This window comes from Anabas testudineus, chromosome 4 (genome assembly GCF_900324465.2).
Source record: "Anabas testudineus chromosome 4, fAnaTes1.2, whole genome shotgun sequence".
Lineage (NCBI taxonomy): Eukaryota > Metazoa > Chordata > Actinopteri > Anabantiformes > Anabantidae > Anabas > Anabas testudineus.
In genome coordinates this window covers 11,469,903-11,492,875 of record NC_046613.1, presented here as the reverse complement: position 1 = coordinate 11,492,875, position 22,973 = coordinate 11,469,903, and the positions used below count along the sequence as shown (strand labels likewise).

The window sequence follows — 22,973 nt, the reverse complement described above, 5'->3', positions numbered from 1 at the left end:
TCCCTTTTTGAAGCAGCTTGGAGGTGGAGTGGGACCAGGCGGAGAGCAGCAAGGGGTGCAATTTGAGGCAGGCGGTCATGCAGCGAGCCCCCAGCTGAAGCCATTCTCTCTTCTGTGACTGAGTTGTGCCACTTTCACCAGAAGAGACACACACATTCATCTGGTGTGTGTTGACTCTCCTCCTCTACCTTCACCTCTACAGTGTCAGTTCAATACAGTTTAATTACATGTGGAACAAAGAGAGTGAAGACTCAGGCAGACTTTGGTGATAAGCTCCCTTGGATCAGGGGGCTTTATCGAGGGTGCAGCTGGGGAGAAGCTGGGGGATTCAAGCCAAAGGTCACTTCGTCTGAAGGAGCTGGCTGAGATTTGGATTGGTGCACACTACTTCTCAGCATCTCTCACTACACCCCACTGTCATCAAATCTAGTTCCGACATCAAGTTGTGGTACTGACAGAATACTGCAGATAAGAAATATTTCTATTGTCAAAGTAAGAGTAAATATATCATTTTATCATTGTGTTCTTTCTAGTGAAGCACCAAGACTCAACTCCATTTTTAGATATTTGATTCATGGTTTCGACTAAATTAGCATCCTCATGTTCAGAGCCCAGTTAACAGATGATCAGTTTAGAATAGGATAAAAGAGAAAAAGCAGAAGTCTTGGCATGTGTTTATCAGTTCTGAATCTTTTATGTGCATTACTGTATAAAAGTCTTAGTCCACCATTACTTGTTTTTTCACTGTGCTATGATGGCCATTTCTAATTATTTCTCTGATTTGACACTAAAACAACTAGAAACAAAATAAGGCTACATTCCTGATTAAGCTTCAGAGCAACCGAGCGCCATGTCTGTGCTTGACTATGGTCATATCTTGTTCTTTCGTGCTGCTTGTTCCAACTATAAAACTGCAGATATAGTACTCAGTTTGCATAATAGGAAGTTACTTACTTATGTACTCTTACGACCAATGAAAGGCAAAAAAAAAACACTGTAAATCAGTCTTGATACCCCACAAGTAAATACTGAGCTTTCAGCTCTTACCACTGTATAGATGGGGTGAACTTTAAAATTTGGAAGTGCCATCCCATTGTATAGAATAATAGAGCTATTTTTTTCTGCTGTACTCTAGAGTCTATTGTAAAGTAAATGTTGATCCCAGTGAGACTAGTTGATTAAATAACAGTTTTATATCCACACACACACACTATAAAAAACATTTACATGACATCCTATCCTAACATATAGGTGGCAGAAGTGGATAAGCAATCTTTTCCAGAATCTGCCCAACAAATATCCATCTCTCTGTAAAATCCCCCAAAACAGCAGCTGCTTCATCACTAAACCTTCTCTGATTGCAGTCATCTGGCAGGGCCTGACGGCATGCACACACCTGCTTACACTGACCTCCAATCTATCTCTTCCATGCCTGTCTGCCACAGCTGTAGGGATTAGCATGTCTGGGATAGAGGATAAGAGAAAGGGAAGACGTCTGACATGCGTGTCCCATCCCTCACTACAGACACAGCGTGTGTGCACAGCTGGCTGATTCCTTGACTCTGTGTATGCAAGCACCCTGGAGGTTTGTGTTTGTTGTGTGACGGAGCAACTGTAGGTGGAGACTTCAAATGTGCATCTAATCTCAGACTTAAAGCCCTTGACAACTTAGTATTTCTCAAATATCTCTAAGTGAGCAACAATTGAAGATTAACTTCAGAATATCACCATTATTGTCAGTGTTTTTGTCGCTCTTGAGAAGCACTTTGTAACTTATGTTTAGATAAGTGCTCTATAAATAAATGTATTATTATTATCATTATTATTATGATTATATATTAGGAGTTTAACGATCAATAACCCAGTTAATCTGCTTCATCGGGGCTCTGTGGTTGTAGTTTGACAATCACGTAATCAATCGATCAATTGATTCTGATTCAAATATAGCAAAATTCTGATTGGTGCAAAGGAATCTATGTATAAAATCACCTTAAATTGTGTTCATGTAAGACCTGTTTCCTCACACTAACAATCTGACTCAGGACCTTTAAAGGCTAATATCTGTATTTGCGTACTGTACAGCATAGTAACTTTAATAATTACTCCTAAATTTCTTCTTCTTTTAAGTTGAACCTCGTTAGTATGAGTAAAAGTCAGGAAGTCCCGTAGCTTTATAGAAGATTACAGCACACTAAAGACAGAGGTACAACTAACAACATTAGTTCTATTTAATTGTAAGTCACAACAGTGTGACCACTTACACCGAAGCAGCTAAATGGAATTGACTCAGGATTTATTTTATTATTTGCACACGTATTTTTCCTACGGTGACGTGCCAGAATTTGTTTTATCACCTTTATTTATACGTATCTGTATCGTGACTCTGCTGAGCCATGCGTATGTGCACGTTACGTGGTTTCCCAACATGTTCTCTTGCACTGTGGTGATCACAGGTGTTCATTCCTTCAAGCCCGTCTAATGGACTAACAGCTGGTGTCAGCACATAATTGTTCACACACCCCCAGATTTGACATTATACAGATTTGGATTCTGACATGACAGCTGCACGCATGCACGCAGATACACACACACACACACACACACACATACACGCAGTAGAGCACAGGTGCACACACATTTGAGAATTTACACACACACACACACACTCGCTGCTGACAGGACTGTGCCTTTTGTTCCAATCTACACAAATTTACACTCGGCACCTTTGAGTCTACTAGAAATTTGTAACTGGAAAACTGAAGAAAAAAAATGCAGACACAAAGAAAACGCTACACAAAAGCCACAGAAATGTTGGCGTGATATCTGTTTGATTTTTACATGCTGCATTTCCAGTGTTATTATTCATATCCCTCCCCAGGGAGTCTTGTATGAAAAATGGGACCATAGCAGCCCCCCCCCCCCCCCCCCACCCCACACACATCACTGTCTCTCTCTCTTACACTCACAAACAGCCCCATACACACACACACACACTTGTTTGGAGCCTTGTTGGGGAGGTATAGCCAGGCAACGTCTGCCTCCTCCCTCCTGCTCCTTCCTTCAATCTTTCTCCCCAGTAGAGAGTGATCCAGCTCGTCTCTTCTCTCCGTCACGCGGGTAATCAGCCTCTGCTATTTCATTTGGCTCAGTAATGAAAGCAATCCCAGTGCTTTTCACTGCAGCACAGCCCAAATAATGAGGGCTGCCTCACCCCCCCCCCCCCCCCCCCCCCCCAGTCCTCACCCTCTCCCTCCCAACCCTGCTGTTAATGGATGGAGGAGAGCAAGTGCGTGTGTGTGCTTGAGAATGTGAAGCACGCAATCTTGCCAAGTCCTTTGTGTCTCATTTTCTTCTTTCTGGGCTGAAAATAAGCTTATTGTAAAAAATTTGACGAGCAATGCTCTTAATCTGAATAATTGTCATCATATATGACTTCCAACCTTTATTGTATGTGACCCGTGCAAGCCAATTATGCTGAGACCACTCAGGTTACGGGTTGTGTGCAATTCAACAGTTAATTTTCATTCACCAATTTTTTTGATTAGGTTTTTGATTAGGAAACAGGTGAAGCAGGTCACAAGAGTTGAGAATTTAGCTTTTCATCATTTTCCTACCACCTGTCTCTCAGGGTTTGAAGCCACTAATCTACACGAAGATCAACGACGGGTAAATTACGCTACCTATGTTTTACTATTGACAGAACTGGCAATAACAATTGTGACAACCTAGAAAATATATTTAGATTAGGAAAAATATGATTGAATTCTTTTCAATAACTGTGTGGTAGAAGTTGGCTCTCATCAAAACATAGCTGCAACTAAGCAGCAGACGCGCCGTTCCAGATGGCAAGCAATTTACTCAAATTCAACCAACCAACCAACATATATTGAGTTGGCCAGCCGAAAAGCTGAGATCAGAATATGTAGAGAGTGTGAGAATACAACCAACATTTTTCAACACAAATTTAAGAGTTTTCGGTGATTAGATGTGGCCTGAAGCTGAATCTGCAAATGAGAAAAAACAACACCACACCATTGACAAGTTACTTTTTTTCTTCTTTTTTTTTTTTTTTTTAAAACAAACCCAGCATTGTCTACCAAATGCAACGTAGGCAACCAACAAGAGATACAGGCCAGCAAGGTCAACACAATTACCAATACAGCACAGCTTCTCTGTTGCTCACAATGAACAATCAACAAGTAACATGATGTGTCAAGCAAATCGTTAACATACAGCAGCATGACAGTACAGAGCAGACTCAATAAAAATTGTGGCTTTGTGTGGAAAAGAATGTGAAATATCACTGCTGCCGGTAGAAAACCTTATCGCTTTGAAAATAAATGGTGTTTACATTTACAAAAAGAGTTTCCCCCGGCTCCACCATGTGTAATAATTTAATCCTGATTAAATTGTGCTATTAATGATTCATTCTGATATCAGCATGAATATTTGACAAAATATAACTCGCAAGGTTTTCACCCAACAACAGCAGCATTTTACCAGTGTTGATGAGTTGTTTCTTGTGGAACAGCAGTAATTTAAACCCAGTCTTCTGTAAACTGGACTATGTTTACAACCGGTTCCAGCTGTGAAATAAATGTACAGTGTAAAGGGAGAATTTTAGACATCCGCCAGTCAGTGCCCTTGGTTTACAAAGGAGACGAGAGAAAGAGAAGTTACAGCAAAGGTGGCCAAAACTTCAGGTATTGCATTTCGAGGGAATCGATCCCCCTCCCAGATGGTAAGAGACACTTGGTACAACAGCAGTGGCAGGTGAGCTGTATCATCAAAAATCAGTCCAATCCAAGAACAAAGCAGGACACTTGGCTGGAAAGAGCCCATCAATTATGTGTCCGTTTACAATTATTAGAGGTCCTAGAAGGGCATCCAGGTCAGTCAGAGTGTCTGCACCAGCACAGGGAACAGCAAGGACAAGTGCTCAGCACCTCGGATCGGGAGTTTGTGATTGGTGTAGTAGTGTATCACCTCTGGTATGGTATCAAAGGGAGGGCTGTTCTGCCCCAACACATACTTACCGTCTTTACACCGGGTGAACTTCATGTGCATGAAACCTTGACAACTTCTGTGAACGAAAAAATATAAATAATTATGTATTGACAAAAAAAAGGTTGAGAGAAATCCTACTGGAACGTGAGAAAGAGAAGTGTGGGGGTGAAAAGTGGGATGACATGAAAAGTGGGGCACATAAAACATCATGCAACCTTCAACACATTTTGCCACATAATGACGTAGTGGAAATGACAGCCTGGAATTTATGTGCACTTCTTTTTCCTGCACTTTGAGGACATGACTAACCAAGATTTAACGTCATGTCACAAATTAGAGCAGGAAAGGGACATTATGATGGATGAATGGGTGGTGCAATTGCACGCAGCGGGAAAGACGAGCACAGGACTGTGAAAGTGGCTGAGCTGAGAGAACTACACAGCCCCTCGCCTTTAAAATCCAAAGAGCCGTGACAGGACTTCCCCTTTAAGAGCTAGCCAGCCAGTCCTGATGTATGTCTAATTATAGAAGCAGAGGGAAAGACAAGGGCTGAAACCAGTCACCATAATTGTCATTGTTCTAGTAAACCAAATTAAATTTTGAAGAGCAGTGAAACCAAAAACACTATGTGACTACAAACAGCCAATCAAGGCAGTCCATCATCGTCCCACTGGTTTCCTCTGAGAACCAGATGCGTCATCACATCAGGGCTCAGAACTGACAGTGTGCTTTCATTCTTGTCCTGCTTGTTGTGGACACTCTTTGATTCCCATGGTACATCAGAGCCTAGCTTTCTGAACCTCTTTCATAAATATTCATGTTAGTTTATATCTGGCAAGCTTATCTGTTTCTGTGCTGACTCACTCTGGAGCCGCTCTTCATTTTGTCATTCCTTCCATTGTTCCCATTATAGTTATCTTAAAATACTGTAGGTGTGGTTTTGATATCAGCGCAATGATGAAAACAGATGGATGCTGCATTGTTTCAAGAAATTATCTGATTTGGGCTGTTATTACACAGAGTTCCTTCTGAAAGGTATATTGTCATCGTGACAGTGTTATGGAGCCTGAACCGAGCTGCTAACCTTTCACAACATCCTGATGTAGAATGGTAAATCTGGTTTTCAGGTTTTGGCATCTGTGATAAGAAAGGATGGGGCAAGAAACACGACAAGTCAGGCAGCAAGTCATTTATTGGGGTTATTCTTTTCAGAATGTGGCATGGCATTATTTGCAGTTGTAGACTCTAGTTCAATGAAAGACAGCTCCTCTTTGTAAACAACCGAAATAATTTACGAGTGAGCTATTCTGTAGTTTTATAATAGACACACACTTCTGTCTCTTCCAAAAAGTCACACAGCGCTGGGAGAACCAGTCAGATGTGACCTTGTTGGTTAAAAAAATGTGCATGTTTGTTTATGTGTGTCAAACCCTCTGTGCTCATGTAAATGAGTAATGCATGAGCTTGTTTATGTGTCAGCACAGCAAAGGGACACTATGACACCCCTCCCCCACCACCACCACCACCACCACCTTCCCTCCCTGATTCTCTTCTTGTGTGGCCCACAGAAGGCAATTCATATTCATTAGTGATTATGGGGAGGATGATGTGTGCACTGAAGTGTGCTCTACCTGCCTGATTACCACTTAGAAGGCCCTCTGGGGCCAAGGAGAAGGACGATGGAGAGGGGCCAAGCATGGGGTGAAGACAGAGGGATGATGGGAAAGCGGTGTGAGGCCAAAACGATGGAACACGGTAGTAATTACAAGCGAGAGATTTGACCAGATCAGCAGTACTGCGCTCTGCAAATGAGCATTAGAAGAGGAATCGGTGTGGCAGTGATGTTAAGTAGGGGTGATGCTGCAGGGGAGTGAGAGAGAGAAGTGAGCGTGAGACAGATGGAGGGGTGTGGGAGACCGTGATATGAGATCGGTAGCTCAGGTGGCTACACACACAGCAGAGAGCGTGTGAATATCCAATAATACTGAAGGTGCTGAGGTGTTTCGTTGCTTGATGTGGTAGGTCAGCCTGTGGAGAGGGTGCCTGCTGTGTCCATGTCTTACCGTAGGGACAGAGAGTAGTCACAACGGTTGGTTTGACTGTTCCTCACCAGGTAGCTGCACTCTTTACACAACGTTAACAGGGACTCTGCCTCGGAACGAGAAAGAGATCCATGGTACCACCTGATAACCAGAACAGAAGAAAAAAAACACATACAGTGTTAAGATACAGTGACATGAAGTGTGATTCAAACATATTCAACACAAAAGAGTCAGAATCACTGATGATTTGGCCAATCTACTGAATGCTACAGGTTGACAATAATTCTGTTTCTCTGTTTAAAACAGAGCAAAAGGAAACCTCACAAGTCGTAACAGCCCTTAAGAGATCATCAGACAGTAATGGGGCATGATAATCAACTAACATCCTCAAGTCAATTTGTGCATGTGTGTGTGTCGTGTGTGTGTGTGTGTGTGTGTATGTGTGCTTAAGAGGTGTCATGCTTGGATTTCATTAGTAAAACTGCCCTTTATGTGTGCAGAAACGGCACATAAATTACACCAATGATGTCTGAAATTACAAGACCAAAGTGAATGTGTGTTTTTAATGTCCTGACTTAATTAGTTCTCGTTCTAACCTTTTGCAGTTCTGTAAGCTCTGATGAGAGCTGCTTAGCCAAAACACATAACAGTTTCGTTTTAATGTGTCCATGCCCTTAAGAGATCAAAGTGGTGCAATAAATTGGGTTTTTTGGCTTAATTTGTGGAGTTGTGAAGTTTCAAACACATTCTCCCTCAAATATTCCAAACCACTATTAAAACAATAGATGAACGTGCAAGACATATGTGTGGAAACAAATTTATAGTCAGCATAAACTAACTGAATTTTCATGCACAAATAATAGCAAAACTCAGGCTGTTCTGCTTAGTCTTAAATTTCATTGACTTGAACATCCTAGATGTTATCATATGCACTTATTTGATCTTGTACAGTAGGTACATTTTTATCTCAGCTGATGTCATGACAACGCAATTTCTTCATCCTGTATTAGATTTGAGGTAATTAAATTAATGGCAACGGAGACACTCAATGACTAACTATCAAGGTCATTGAATACCAAAGCATCCTCTTAATCTGATTAAACCTTAACTGGAGTGGTGGCTTATACACAGCCAGTCATACATTTTTATGGGGGTACTATAGACTAAACAGATACAGCATACATACACCTGCTTCTCCAGGGGCAGAGTTGGATCCACTCTCTCTCCCACCATCGAAAGCCCTTCTTGCGGCATTCGAAACTTCATCCCACCCCCTGCCAACGGACTGGACCTAGGCCCCAAAGGATGGAGCCTCTCTGTGGGCGATGAGGAACGGTCCCACTCTGCGCCATCAAACTGCACTGTTGGCAAATAGGGACAGAAAAAGTGAGTCATGTTATTTACACTATGATCAAAAGGGATTAAACTTCACAGCCGGACTCAGGTAAACATCCAACATCCGGCTATTGCAAAACCACGCATGCAGCGGAGACACCTCTCACACTAGAGGACAGCAGGTCTTGGTCTGACAGACTAAACAACTAATAGCATCATCATGGTTACCATCATTATCAGTGAGCCCCCCAGCGAAGAACAGATCCAGGAAGTTGGTGTCTTTTCTGTCTTGCTCTGGTGAATGTCATCTTCCAGAAGTGCGCGCTACTTGATATTGACTGTACCAATTCTATTTTAAAGCAAATTACATGCATGGACTGAAGTGTTATTTACTCCTTCTGTTCCTGATTTTGCTAAAATCCAATCTAGGAAACTTGTAATTAAACATTAAGTGTGCCACAGCACTACTAAGTACCCTGACATGATCAAGGCAGACATGCTATTTTACAGAGAACCTTTTATGCATGGTTGACACAGGGGGATAATATGGAAAGGACTGAAAGCTTTAGACCTAAAACCCTAATGACTGCAAGAGACAGGGACAGAAGCAAGTGGTGCAGATGAAGTCCACAGGGAGTCCAGAGTAGAAGTAGAGCAGATGTAGGACAACAGCTTAGGTAATGGAGGTGATGATGACTGCATGTATGTGTATTTGTGGTGATAAAAAAAATAGTCTGGGTGGTGGTGTTAAGGGTTAGAGGTCACCTTGCTCTCTGGTGGGGGGCTCCTCCTCCAGCTGACCCACTGGGGCAGGCCAGGGCAACTCCGATAACTCCCTCATTTCTAATAGACGGGGGGAGTGGGGAGGAGGCAAGAGAAAAAGGAGTGAGAAAACAGCAGATGGCTTTGAACAGTTAACCAAGGAGAAGATATGTGAGAGATGAGGTGATGATTAAGAAGTGAGACTGAACCTAGGTGTAAGATTTTAATGTGAGGAAGAGGAGTGAGATGAGGAAGAGGTGGAAGACAGGGAAGCTCTGGTGAGAGGGGGGGAGAGGTGGAGCATGTGCTGGTGACAAGGATGTGGCGTTGAGATGTGGTTAACTACACCTCCTGACACGAAGAGAAGTCATTTACTCTACCCTCCTGTCTGCTTGCTTTCTCACACACTATATGCTCCATTCATTGCCCTACCTACAGTAGGAGAGCAGCAGAAGGTGCACCGTTAGACAGAACTGAAAATAGCTCATTACCATCTACCGTGGCAAGCAACCATCTACTGTAACCGTCATTACTGCGGCACCGCACACACACACGTACACACACACACACACACACACACGTACAGACGTTATGCTATGCCAGTGTCACAATCTATCTTTAGGTCCTGCTCAATGCAGATCACAAAACAAATATAAGTGAAACAGGGGTGACATTTTAATGAGCTGACAAATCCAAAGACCCCCCAGGACCCGACATCAAAGGCCATTTGAATAGGCATTTGGAGAGACCAAGGCTGTACATACATGCCTCTCTCCATGGTTAATTATTGAGTAGGCAGACACACTCCACTACTTTCTCCTGCTCTCTGTGAATTATTGATACATGGCGCAGTACAATGGTCCCATCTGGAGCAGACCACACCTCCACTGTAGCCAGGACTAAAGTGTGGCCTGGCACCCTTCAACGGGGGACATGCACGCAATCACGCAGGTACACAAATACATACACACCCACCCACGCACACCAAAACACCACCACTGCTACACTGGCTGTCCGCTCACCACCACTTTACTTTTCACACCTCGGATTCTGAGGCAAAACTGAGACTCGTGGAAAGAGCGGATGGATGGAGGATGGCGTAAATAAGTGAGCGGTAAGAAGGAGGAGAGCGAATGCAGACAGCCAAGACAATTCATTACAGATCAGAAATGTGCTCAGCCATCTGAGCAAGAGATAAGCTCAAGAAAACAGCACAGGTAGCACTGTTTCATAGAGAGAGGGGGAAATTCTATTACGAGACCTCTCTATGTTTGGGTAGTTGTTTCCGCTCTTAACAAGTAAGACGTAAAGCAGCAACCAAAGCGTTTCTGATGTCTTCTTCCATTTTCAGATTGAATAGACTTTTTTACACACACACACACACACACACACACACACACACACACACACGAACAGAGAACAGCTGCCTCCCATTCACTTCTAATGGGGACCTGTGGCTCTTTCATATGTAGAAGGCTGTTGTTGCTCTGCTTTGTTGCCCGATTCAAGACAAAGGAATACCCATAACACTGCATACAACCTTTTTATTGTATTTGCATGAACAAAACAGTGTGTTTTCATCAGCTCGTTCTCTTATTTCAAGTCAACAGTTAAAACAGGTGACAGCAATTCAGTAATTTGTACTTTGCCAAAATCTCCGACGTGCCTGGTGGCTATACTACCTGCTAGCAATTACCAGAAATGATCGGGCACCAAGCAAGAGCCAGACTAGGTGCTCCATGTTGCACCGAACACACGCTGCCTTGTGTGGCAAATGCCTGGCTTTTTTATGCACACCAGCTGTTTTCTGTGTCCTAATGATAAAGGAGGAGCAGACAGAGACGACAGACCAGCTTCATTATGTCCATTAATGAAGACATCTGTTTTTTCTCTATCACACCTGATGCCATTATGTCGGTGCAGGGGAAAACATGCATTAACAAAAATTCGCCTCTCATAATGAGGATCCACACCGTCTTGGTTTTAATCTTAAAAGCACACACTCTTTGGCAATCTTTTGTGTGTGTGTATCCATTTTCCAGACATTCATTGCATTCGTTCCCCCTGTGGCTTCATGCTGCTCTCCCTGTCTTTCTCTCTTGTATGAACTCTTTCTTCATCTCCACTCCTTTACCTATCTTGCTCTAAGTAGGGCATTATCTGTCTTTCCACATTCCCTTGCCTCTTTCCTCAATTGCCCTACTCTACTTCCATCATCTCCGACCCCATCTCATATTTGTCGGCAGGAGGGAATAGTGAAGGACATGCCTTTTCATTAATGTCAGCAAAGGTTCACGCTAAAGATGAAAGCAAAGCAGCAAGGGACGGGGAAGAAGGAAGGGGCAAGAACGGGAAATGTGACAAAGAGAAAAAATAGGCAGGAGTGACGAGAGATACAAGAGTCTTTCCGCTGTGCCAGTAAATTGATGAAGAGGCTGGTCAGATGCCCCCTGGGCCTGCTTAGAGCAACAGAGAACAGCATCACACTACAAATGGAAATGTTATTTTCTTTCTCTCGTTTGCAGTCTCCATGTACACACACAAACGCACATGCAGGCTCTTACATGGACATGCACACAATCAGAATAATCCAGACTTGTAACAAACCTGTATACAAACATCCGCGCACAGCACAGACACACACCGGCCATCTGTTAAGGTGTCCTTGTAAGCAAAGCTGAGCTTTTTGCTTCGATATCCACAAGAGCTTTAAAGCATCCTTCTGCATCCATCTAACAGTGCTGTTTTCACACGATTGGATCAAGCAATCTAATGCTCTGAATGACTTTGAAACTTTTTTTTTTTATGTAAATTTGTCTACAACCATGCCAGCTGCTGTATGAAGCTACTGAGGCACCACAAAGAAATGCTAACACTAACCATTACACTGATATTTAGCAGGTTGACAGTCTACCGTGTTCTTAGCCCAACAGCTGCTAGGAGATTTGAATCAATTATATAAACCCCATGGTGGCCCCAGAGTAAGGTCATGTGATCACCAAAGTGAACTGCATTTATCATTTGAACCATGTACTAAATTTCTTGTCAATTTATTTATCACCTGTTGAGATACTTCAGTCTGCGCCAAAGTATATGACTGACCAACTGACAGGCAGAGAATAGTGAAAACACTGATGAATCAAGGGATCTAACCATAAAAAAAACAACACTTCACAGTGTAAGTACATTTTATGCAATTTATGCTTTCTAGAACAGCCATTTATTTGGAACATCGCAATGACACGCTATGTAAAATACAAAATAAACAAAGGGTTCCCACTTTTAACATCTTTTTGTGCTGTAAAGAGCACAAACCTGTACCTAAAAAAATAAATAATAATAATAATAAAATAAAATAAAAACCTCTTTCAGCACTTTCAAGCTTTTAGGCTGCACACATTCACACTGAGGTGCTTCTCTGTGCAGCATTTGCTGTTACCTAATGAGCAGCTGCACTGGAACAAGTGGAGGATAAGTGCTTTGCTCAATAGCCTCATAATAGTAATTGCAAGGGGTGGCAATGTTATTCATTCACTTTCTCTCATCCAGCTTTCCAGTTGATTTGAGGCTTTCTAATCGTGTGTCCACTCCTCTAAACTTCAGCTACTACCTGCATCATGTGGCTCTTGTAGGGGACTTAAAAACATGAAATACCTGAAATTATTAGGTGAGGCCATCAGAGAGCTAATGAGATAGTGCCTTTCATCAGCTCACTAACTGGTGCCAAATGGCTTCAGGGCCGATCTCTCACTGCTGGACTGTCTATTGACTTTGAGGAATTAATGACTGCTGTAATTTGAGCTAGAGGCTGGTGACAGCTTTTCAACATTGCAATTAAAACCCACCAGACAGAGAGGTCTGTCATGGCCGACCCTTCAGGCACGGCCACGATCACCTCTGCACAGCTGACCGAAGTGGACCCACACTTGATGGAAATTCAATAACATGATTTGGGGGGCACCTTCTGAAAAATAGCCACAGCAGGCACTATTCACCCTGGCTATTACATTTACACAGGGATAAGCTGTGAAAATCATAATCAGAACGAAGTGCTTGCATTCAGCTCACGCAAATCCACATACAGTATGCACCATCAATCCTCTTTAACCCCCACACTTATTTGTGCCAACATGCACGCAACTTTTCTCACCCTTGAATTAGGTGCCTAGTGATAATCAAGCGCTGGAAACCTACTCTAGCTCACAATCCAGATGTGTGTATGTGTGTGCACATGTGCATGTGAGTAGGTGATGATTAGGGGCTGTGAGGGGCTGCTGGCAGATCGCAATGCCTCTCTTTGCCCCCTGTAGCGGGTTATCTGAGTGAATGTGTCACATCCACAGGGAGGGAGGGCTGAGGGGCCGGCCCTGTCACTGCTGCTGCAATGGTCTGTAGATGTGTGAGAGAGTGTGCCTGTGTTAGAGGATGACTGATTGCACCCTGCCACAATGGCCCTGACTCCCCCTCCTCTCCATTCGCCTCACCTCGCCACAGCCCCCGACCATTAATTCTCCTCAATGCCCCTCCCCTCTGAAGCACTGTGCCTCCACAAACATGCACTCAGCTGCCACCAAACATGCCATAACCTTGAGCATCCCTTTTTATTTCCCCTCTCTGTCTATCTCTCTTTCTCTTGAACCTTCTCCTCGTCCGTTTCCCCCTCCTCATTCCATCTTTAGCATATTTATCTTTTTCTCCATCATCCTTGTCTTCCCTATCTCTCCCCTCCCTCACATGTGGCCTGTGCCTAGCAACGCTGAGAGGGTTTGGGAATATGGATTAAATGTGAGAATGGAAAATACTGTTTGTGTGTTTACACTTCAGTGCTTTGGTCTGTTCACACAGACAGCACGCCAGCCCAGAGTGCTGACTCCAAATGGAAAAAACAAGGGGACAGACAACTTGAGCCACACAATCGTTTTCCTTCACTGCCTTTCTAATGCTGCAGTTAGTGTGTGCTGTATGTGGAACAAACAGGGAAACCTGGAGAGCAAGAAAACGATAGAAGAAGCAGGAATGAGTGTTAAGTAGGTGAGAAGTGATACTGGCATTTAAATTAATCATTGTGCGCCTCCTTTTTGAAATCATCTCCACTCTCAAATAAGTTACGGTGTCTCTTCGCTGCTCCTCTGGCTAATGCGATTTGAACATGAACACAGTGCAAATGGATATGTGTGTGTGTGTATTCAGACAATTGTGTGCTGACCATGACTCTTTTATTAGCACTGGATCAGTCACGCACTTGTAGGCATGTAATTAACTGGCAGGAGGGGGGGGGGGGTATCAGGGCCACAGGATTGCAAAAGGGAGGAGAGCGGGAATGGAGGAGAGTGCATACAGGGCAAGGTTGATTTATTATGTTATCACCTTGACCTTGGTGACTTGGAGATGCAGCTCTATTAAGCCAACTTGGCCTGGCACGCTTTGCATTGATCCACTCCTAAATGACCTATCAGTCTAGTTCTTGCTTGTCTTTACCTCTCTTACTTTCACTTGATTCTTTCCCTCCAATTATTACGAGGAGCTGGAATGTAATGGGAAAGGATGCCACATGCACTGTCAGTATTAGTTTACAAAATAATAATCATGCAACCATGCCAGTTATTTTCATACAGATTTCGGTTTCATCCTCGATTAAACTACTTTTTAAACATCTACTCACTCACACACACATATCTGACACCTCTGTCAGATCTAATGATAATCTCAGAGGTTGTTGTGACTTCGGTTTGTCATATTTGTGACAGCAACGAATCAATATGAACCAGAAGGTGTTTCAGTGTAGTAGGAGAGACATAATGATATGTGTCATTTGAGCTCCGACAGTCGAGGGTGGGGGGTAGACACTATATTAAAGGTCAAGACAGCTAGATGAGTATTTCGCCATGTAGTATTAGCAGCAGGGCTCTCTGTGTGCTCCTGGGGAGGCTTTGACCTTTAAAAAACAGTTATTTTGAGTCTAGTTTTCACCATTTCCACAAATTCTATCGAGTGGTTTCTTTAAAAAGACAAAAAAAGCAGCATATTTTGTTCGATACCTTGTGATTTGTGCTCGACACCCACACTCTGTACAGTGGGTGGTAGGGATTCATTGTTTAGCCTAAAGACACTACAGCAGAAGGTTGCCAGAACAGGGAGTTTTAAACTGGGGGTTAAAAATGCTTTGCTTACACACTGCATGGCTTTATCTGACTGTTCCAATTTTTGGTAAATAAAGAAATAATAAAACACTTTATTCTGTAAGATTCTAGGTATTGATTGAGCCTGACAACATGAAGCCATAACAACCATTAACAGATTAACACTGGTAAAATTCATTTGCTGGATAAATTAGTTTTGAATCTAAACTGAATGATGTGTTTTAAAGAGCATGAGTTATAAGCAGTCAGACTATTCTTCTCCTTAGTTTCTGTTCATTTTACAGTTAGAATAATAATCTGAATTTAGGGTTTACCTGCAAAAGCTTTAGAGATGTGGTCCTTCTTCCATTCCCAGGGTTGGTCATACTCATCAGCTGGTCTTTCATCGTCTTGTGGCAGCCTGCTGCTCTCCTTTCCCTCATCATGAGGTTCTCCATACCCTAAGCCCAGACGGTGCCCTCGCTCATCTTCATAGGGAGTGTCATAAAGCTGCACCCCACCCCGCGCCCGTCCTCCCCCTGGGCCTCGCTGCAGCTCTAATAAACCAAACGCAAAATAACACACATTCAAGAAAAAGCATACAAACATTGAGAAAATCACAGGCTCTAACCACCCTGCAATTACTGTTAAGAAATAATATTTGCCAGTAAAAATGAGCTTCCCCTAAACACAATGCTGATGTTATTTTGCCCTGCAAAGTAAATCAAAAAGCCTGTTGAGCTCTGACATGACTAGAATTAGGGGAGAGAGACAAATGATGTTTGCACAGCTTGCTTAGGGCTCAGAATCTCATATGAGGGGGTTTAATGAAGCCTTGGGCTAGATGCTGAGTAGCAACACAGTAGATGACACACTCCCCCTCCCTTAGTCCATCCTGAATCCCAGCAGCAATCTAGCACAACTCACAACATCATCCACGTTCCCTTGTTAACATTTTCATCACTTTCACAGTGGGCTCCAGCCAAGAAATGCCTCTTAGCACTTGCAACTGTTACGTGGCGCCAGATATGGCCATGAGATAAAAGGCTTTAAAATTATTGACAAAAAGCAAAGGATGAAATAAGATTTCTGAATACATCAATACAAGTCTGCAGCGGCAATCTGCAGTCAGCAGCGGTGCTTTCATAAGTTGACCTCAAAAATGTACCCTTTTTGCTACTACAGGTAGTAGCAAAAAGAATTGGGAGAAAATGAAGGAGTAGGCATCTTTTGTGTCCACAGCTAGCAGCCTTGCAAGGGGGGTGAATATACATGAGAGGGGAACATTACTAAATGGAGGGATTCACTGGTGAAAGGCAGAGTAAAACTTTAACCTTCACACAACAAGACACTGCTATTGGGCAGGCCTCAAGTCACCATGGCGACCAAATGGAGGCCCTGGGGATAGGCCCTGAGGTTATGGAGAAGAGGATGGAGGGGAAATGGATAGAGAGGAGGAGCAAGTCAAGGGTAGAGGGAAAGAGGAGGCGAGGATGTGGTGAAATGAAGGAGGAGGACAAGGAAACACATGCAGTGAGAGAAGGAGGGGTTCAGAAAGAGGAACAAGGGAGGTGAGGGGGAAGGTTTGTCAGCGTTTGATGTTAAGTCACTGAGACAGAAGCACAGCAGGGCTGAATGCTGCTCTACCTGTGCTGAGAACCCACAGCGTCAGCCGGGAGATAGAGATGATGAAGCCAGGGAAATAAAAAGAGCCACGGAGGAAATAAAATGAAAAAGTCATAGGAAACATGGTGGAGGAAAAACACGAGCAGGGAGGAAAGAAAAAAGCAATTTGAGGGAAAGGTGCCAGAGATTAAGTGCTTTGCACCAAAAAAGTACAGTGTAAAATGCACACAGGTGTCTTTTTGGGGCAATCTTTGTGAGAGATAATTACTATTCCCATCTCACATCTGTTTCTGACGCTCTGCTGTGTTTTTTTAATGAGCAAAAACAAACTGGGAGACAGACAGACAAAGGCAGGCAGACAGACAGCCCTTGAGTGACAAGCTGAATTCAATGTCAGTGAAAGAGCTGTGACAATGCTTTGTCAAACACTCCGCCATCACCACTGTGAATCTAATCTTTCCAATGGCTCAATCCAGCTACAGTGAGAAAAGAAGAGGTTTCTCAGTTGGGGAAAGGATGTCGTCCTCATTTAAGGCCGAGAGTAGGAACTTCATTTGCCTACCAAATAATAACAGGCAGCACAAATGACCATGCAGAGAGGACAGGACATAAAATTCACTAAAGGACAGATCACTGAGACAGCCAGACTTTCCTCAGGGCCGGCGAGAATCCTCGAGATGAAGAGAGATAGAGAAATGGAGAAAGAGGGGAGGGGGTGCAGGCTTTTACGCTAAATAACTGAGACAGACCAGGGAGAGCACAGGGGAAAGGGGCAGACAGAGATGTTACAGGAGGAAAGACAAATGGAAAATGATAGATGTGAGCTAGATGGTGTGGGAGAAAATCACAAGGGAGGAGGGTCCGAGACTGGATACTGGATAAACTCTCACAGAGACACTAAGAGCCGAGTGTAAGAGCCGTCAGCAATATAGTGCAGAACTCTCTGCAAACAAATTTAGCAATGAATTAAAGTGCAATCACTAAGACCTGTGCTAAGGGTGCAAATTATAAGCAAAGATCTGTAAAATTTGGAAATAGGCAATAGATATTCTGTAAAGGCAGACATCATTCATCTCTGTGTTGTTCAAAGAAATTCCTGGGAGATCAAAGATCAATGGTAAAATTACTTTTTACCCCAGGTCCATATTTTATTCATGATATCATTTGGTGTGTCTACAATGCAGTTTAATATGTGACTGTGACTTTTACTGCAGGTAGGAAGTCTAAAAATAACCCTTTCAGTATGCTGCTGCTTTATTAGTTGCTGTATGAGTTCACCATATGTGACTGTCAGAGAAAAATAACACTCGAGAAATGAAATGGAAAATATAAACATTAGGAAAGAAAAAAAAAAGGATTGGGACAGAGACATATTACTGTTAACTGAAGAGCAGCAACAGTCCACTGACCCGTGATGACCCTTTGGGCCTCATATGGTTCCATGTAGCCGTTGTTCTCACAGGGAACAGGTCCCAGATCTGGTTCTGGTCGGTGCTCCAAGCGAACATCGAACGGATCTGAATAATCTGTGTCCCCTGCCAATGGAGCAGATGGCACCACCTTAAAGCACAAAAGACACGCGTATGAAAAGAAATGACAGAACATAAACAAGTTGCTATAGAAAAACCGCATTAGTGTAGAAGTGTTTTCTGAATATTGAAAGAATAATGTGTGTACATACACATGCTAAGAAAGGAGGGAGTGTTGCACAGACAATAGCTCATCAAGACCCAAGATGAGAAGAACAGAATGACACTATTAACAAGCAATCACATCCTCAGTGCATGCTTTGCTTTTAGAAAAATACTTTGTGCAATCTTCGAGACATTGTGCAACAGCAAACTACCACACTATTGCTGTTTACAGTACAAACCACACTATCAGTTGTTGTTTTGTTTTTTTTTTTGGCTGTGTCAAGAGAGGACAGAGAGTAAAGAGGGAGACGCTCGGTCGGTCGGGAGCATTTGTTCTTTTATCCAAGCGCAGGAGGAAAACAGTGGTCAGCTGGCACACTGACAGCTACAGAGGCAGCCATATGGCCACAAACACACACATACATACAAACAAACACATACACCCTTTTGCAAAGTGCTCTTGTCCTTTCTTTTTTTCCTTCTCTGACAAAGGAAATCACTCAAACGAGGCTTGCTTCCCAAATTCTGGCTAAACACACACACACACCAATGCAAAAATGACATCCCAATCCCATGTTGATTCAGTAACAGGCTATCTATCGATGCACAGGAATCTGCAATGGTAATTAGAGTGCGGATGCTCCCACAAACCCTGGGAAATTAATGAGAGCAGGAGGAGAGCGGGGTGGAGAGGGGAGCTATCGACTTGGGTTAAGACTATTACTTCAATCCACCTCAGGACTTTCGCACTTGTAGCATTTTCCATGAGTGGAGTCATGGATTTAACTGCTGCGATGAAAACCCTGAAATACTCCTTAACTTACTCAGCATATGTGAGCTGAATTAATGTGCAGACCATTTCCTTGTAAAACCTTTGCCTCTGCTCCAGTCGCTCTCTCGACATCTGTTTGCAGTTTTTCCTTGGTGGTAGCTGTATATGTTTTCTACAGCACAGCGTGCACACTGCAGCCCTAATAACACATACAGTACCAAAGCATTATTATACCCCCCTGTGGCCCTTGACACATCAGCATACTGTACAGTATATGGTCCCCCAACATGTGCTCATGCTGGGGTCTCTCACAGCTTGGAAAACCAAACCCCATTTATTATTTATGGAGGGACATAAACTCAGGGAACTGTGACCCTCTCTGACTCAGTGGTCCACTCAATAATTCTTTCCTCCATCCAGGGCAGCAAATTTTTATGAAGCGTAGGATGTAATGCGATTTATGTAAACTGTGCTTATTTGTGACACACAGTACCAGTTGCTTGCTTATGAAGGTTTGATCAATAAAGCTGTCACTGCGATGGAAATCAGATGAGAGAGAGGAGTGAGAGTCTTTTTTTCCCCTTCTCTTACCACATAAATACTTAATTTGTTACCACCTGCTTTTTGCTTTATACATCAGCAAAGGCATAAAGAGATTCTTACTGGATCTTGCTGGTCCTCTAAAGAGATGGCACTGAGGAGGATCTTGGTGCGCCCCAGCTCCTGCGAGTCCACTTTGATCAGTCTGTGTTTAGGAGACTTCACGTCTACACTGACAGACTTCATGGGAGACCCATACACAGGTGTGGCCGGGTCAGAAGTTCCAGTTTCACCCCGGGACTTGTTCTCAGAGTCCTCATAGGGGTCCTCGAAGTCCAGGTCCCTCTGGAGGCGATACGCTTTGAGGATCTCGCTCTCGGTGTAGTCTGGTGTGGGCGGCTGTGGAGGCGCCTTCCTGCTGCCAAAGCTCAGGTAGTCCTTCAGCCACTTGGCCATCACAGCTCTGCTTCCAAAGGCGCTGGTGTGTGGAGGAGAGAGCAGGAGGCTGCAGGAGACAGACCGGGACAGATAGGGGGTTACTGTCTGACCTTATTCTAGATGAGATTGTGCCATGATTACTTTTGCTGGTTGTGTTTTTTTATTTGAAAGATTGAAAACCCCTTTTCTATTCAAACGCTAATCCACAGGTCGTGATCCCATCTTAATGTTTGAGCTGTAAAACTTTCTCCTGATCACCGAGCAACAATCGCTGCGCCAGTATAACATGTACTCAAACGACGTGAAACTCCACGGCAGCTGGGTTTTACGCACTCCTTTTGTTTTACGCGGGGACCAATATCGTCTGGCATCTGGACTTTGCCCAAAGGCTGCAATTACATTTCACACCCCTGCAATCAAGTCCGACGTTAGCACGCAGATAAAAACGGCTGGTAGAGATATAAAAAGTAATATGTTGTCAACGAAATAGCAGTTTTATTTAATTTAAGCTCGTGTTTTCTAACTGCTCTTTGTAAACTGGACGAAGATTAAATCCTGCAAGTTTTCAAACAGCACAGACTAATGTGGACAGCATAAAGTAAGACATTTTATTTCTTAAATATGACCAAAACATTGGATTTAAATGCCAGTGAGCTCTCAAAGCTCACTCACTTACCAACCCTATTCAGTCCAAGAGCCACTTTGGATGCTTTATTCCGCGTTTCTTCATGTCGATGACAATAAAACGACACAGAGAAGTGGCAAAATCCTTCCGACTGCTGGCACGTTTTTTTTTTTGTTTGTTTGTTTTTATTCCACAACAGAAAGGGTTTCAAGAAAAAAAAAAGGGGAATAAATCAGCCGCTCTTCTGGAAATAAAACAAAAGCGCAGAGATTCACGAGAGTTCCTCTCTCGACAGACGGTAAATGTGCGAGTGAAGCGAGCGACTCGAGCTCCGACACAAAGTCAACCGAGCGATTAAAGGGGAGGTGCTTCATTCCCAGGGGAACATCCTCCGATTGCCCCCCCCATCTCACAGACAGACAAGCGTTCATTCATTTAAATATCTGCACATCATAGAGGCAGCAACAAGAGTCACATCCTCTCTCATGTTCCCAACAGCAAAACACCAATGTGCTCCAAATAACATGACATCACTGGAGAATTGTTCTGTTTTTTGGCTTTCTGTGGAGGTTTTTTTTATTATTATTATTTTGCTTTTTCTTCCTAAAAAAAATATATCTAACTGCAGAAACTGCCTGAGGGTTGAGCAAAATTGTTTTCTGCTCCTTCTTAGAGGGCTTTGTAGGAACAGGGAAATCCCATCATCCCTTGGGCAATATGAACAGCGCTGTGGTGAAGTTTAGACAGATGTGCACACACAAAAACACTCCTTATCACAGAGACGCAATGACAAAAGCACTGGAGCCTGTCCACTCTGGTTTCATTCCCTTTGTCTGATCCATTTTCCGCTCCCACAGATGTCCCATTATCGCAGGTTCAGGCTGGCATATTGGATTGTGCACTGTAGGTCCATCTGAGTCTGTTAAAGGGCTGTAAAGTGCCTCCTTCTTTACGACGCCCATGAGCTCACGTTCTCCCACAGGCGGGTGACTGGATGAGGTCATCGTGCTACAATCCAACCCCCCACCACTATCACCACCGCCATCAACATTATCCCATTATCAAGACCTTCATATCTTCCTCCTCCTGCCTGCTCGAGCAGTTTGCCTGCTCAAGTGTTCACTAAGCACTGGCTCCAGACCCAGAGGTCCTGCAGTGATTCTGAAGGAAAGAGTGTGTGATTGCTCTAGCTCTTTATAATGATGAAACCGTAAATCGTAAGCTAGGATCACTTTTATGCCATCACTCAATATGGTGGGAAGTTCTCCAGGGTTGAAAACCTCTGGATGCCTTGAGCTGAGTCCTGCTCAGCCGTTAAGCCTGTGGAAACATCAAAATCTCACGGGAATAAGACTCACTTATTGCGAACACGATCAATATGTTTGTATGTTTATGTGCTAAAGGCTATCTTCTGTGAATGTGACGTATTCATCCAATAAAGGGCTGACACAACAAATGGATTTTGATAATACATGATCATTTGTCAGTAAAATGCATAAGGATGTCGTTGTCATCTTCTTTTAGCATCTTATTTTCCACCCTGACCTACTGATCTCCACTCATCGCAGGAAGCATCAGTAACCTTCCCTGTCTTCCATTCATACATTTAGATCTTCTTTCCATGTTGGCCACAGTCAGATCCAGAACTGTATAGAATCAAAGACTGAAACCAAGTAAAAGATGGAAAATCAGAGACAGGCAGGCTGTGAGACTCAGCAAGAGGAAGACGCATGTGGAGCACAGGGGAGAGGAAAACTGAGATGGAAAATCAGGGTCTCACACAGTGAGATAATCACAGAGACAGAGAGGCAGACAGGCAGACACACAGACAGGTACAAAGTCGTCGTGTTTCTTCATGCAAAATAAACACTGTTGCGCAGGAGCCAAAGATTTAATTGAATCAAACTGCAAACAACAAGGCACCGTGGACTAGTTCAGAGAATTAATAAGACTCCCTCATTATAAAGGGCTAAATATGGATGTGACATTTTCTCTCTCAACTTCACGCTTCACTCAGATGCTGCTCTTTCCCAGTTAAACTGAATTTAAGAAATACAAAAAAAAAAAAAGGTA

General features: G+C 43.3%; 1 protein-coding gene across 3 annotated transcripts; it reads right to left on the bottom strand.

Annotated features, from left to right (window-relative positions):
- Positions 1-4,068: 4,068 nt before the first annotated feature.
- Positions 4,069-21,210, bottom strand: shdb (Src homology 2 domain containing transforming protein D, b). Of its 3 annotated transcripts, none has more exons than XM_026343506.1 (8): positions 20,952-21,210; positions 19,961-20,342; positions 18,301-18,451; positions 15,601-15,822; positions 9,150-9,227; positions 8,236-8,410; positions 7,071-7,190; positions 4,069-5,083 (listed from the first exon to the last, which is right to left on the bottom strand). In XM_026343506.1, the coding sequence occupies exons 2-8, from the start codon at positions 20,291-20,293 to the stop codon at positions 4,897-4,899; spliced, it is 1,266 nt and encodes a 421-aa protein (XP_026199291.1). In that variant the 5' UTR covers positions 20,294-20,342; positions 20,952-21,210; the 3' UTR covers positions 4,069-4,896. The 3 variants fall into 3 exon arrangements, with proteins under 3 accessions (XP_026199291.1, XP_026199299.1, XP_026199310.1); XM_026343514.1 differs by having other exon boundaries at positions 20,956-21,210; XM_026343525.1 differs by lacking the exon at positions 9,150-9,227.
- Positions 21,211-22,973: the final 1,763 nt, after the last annotated feature.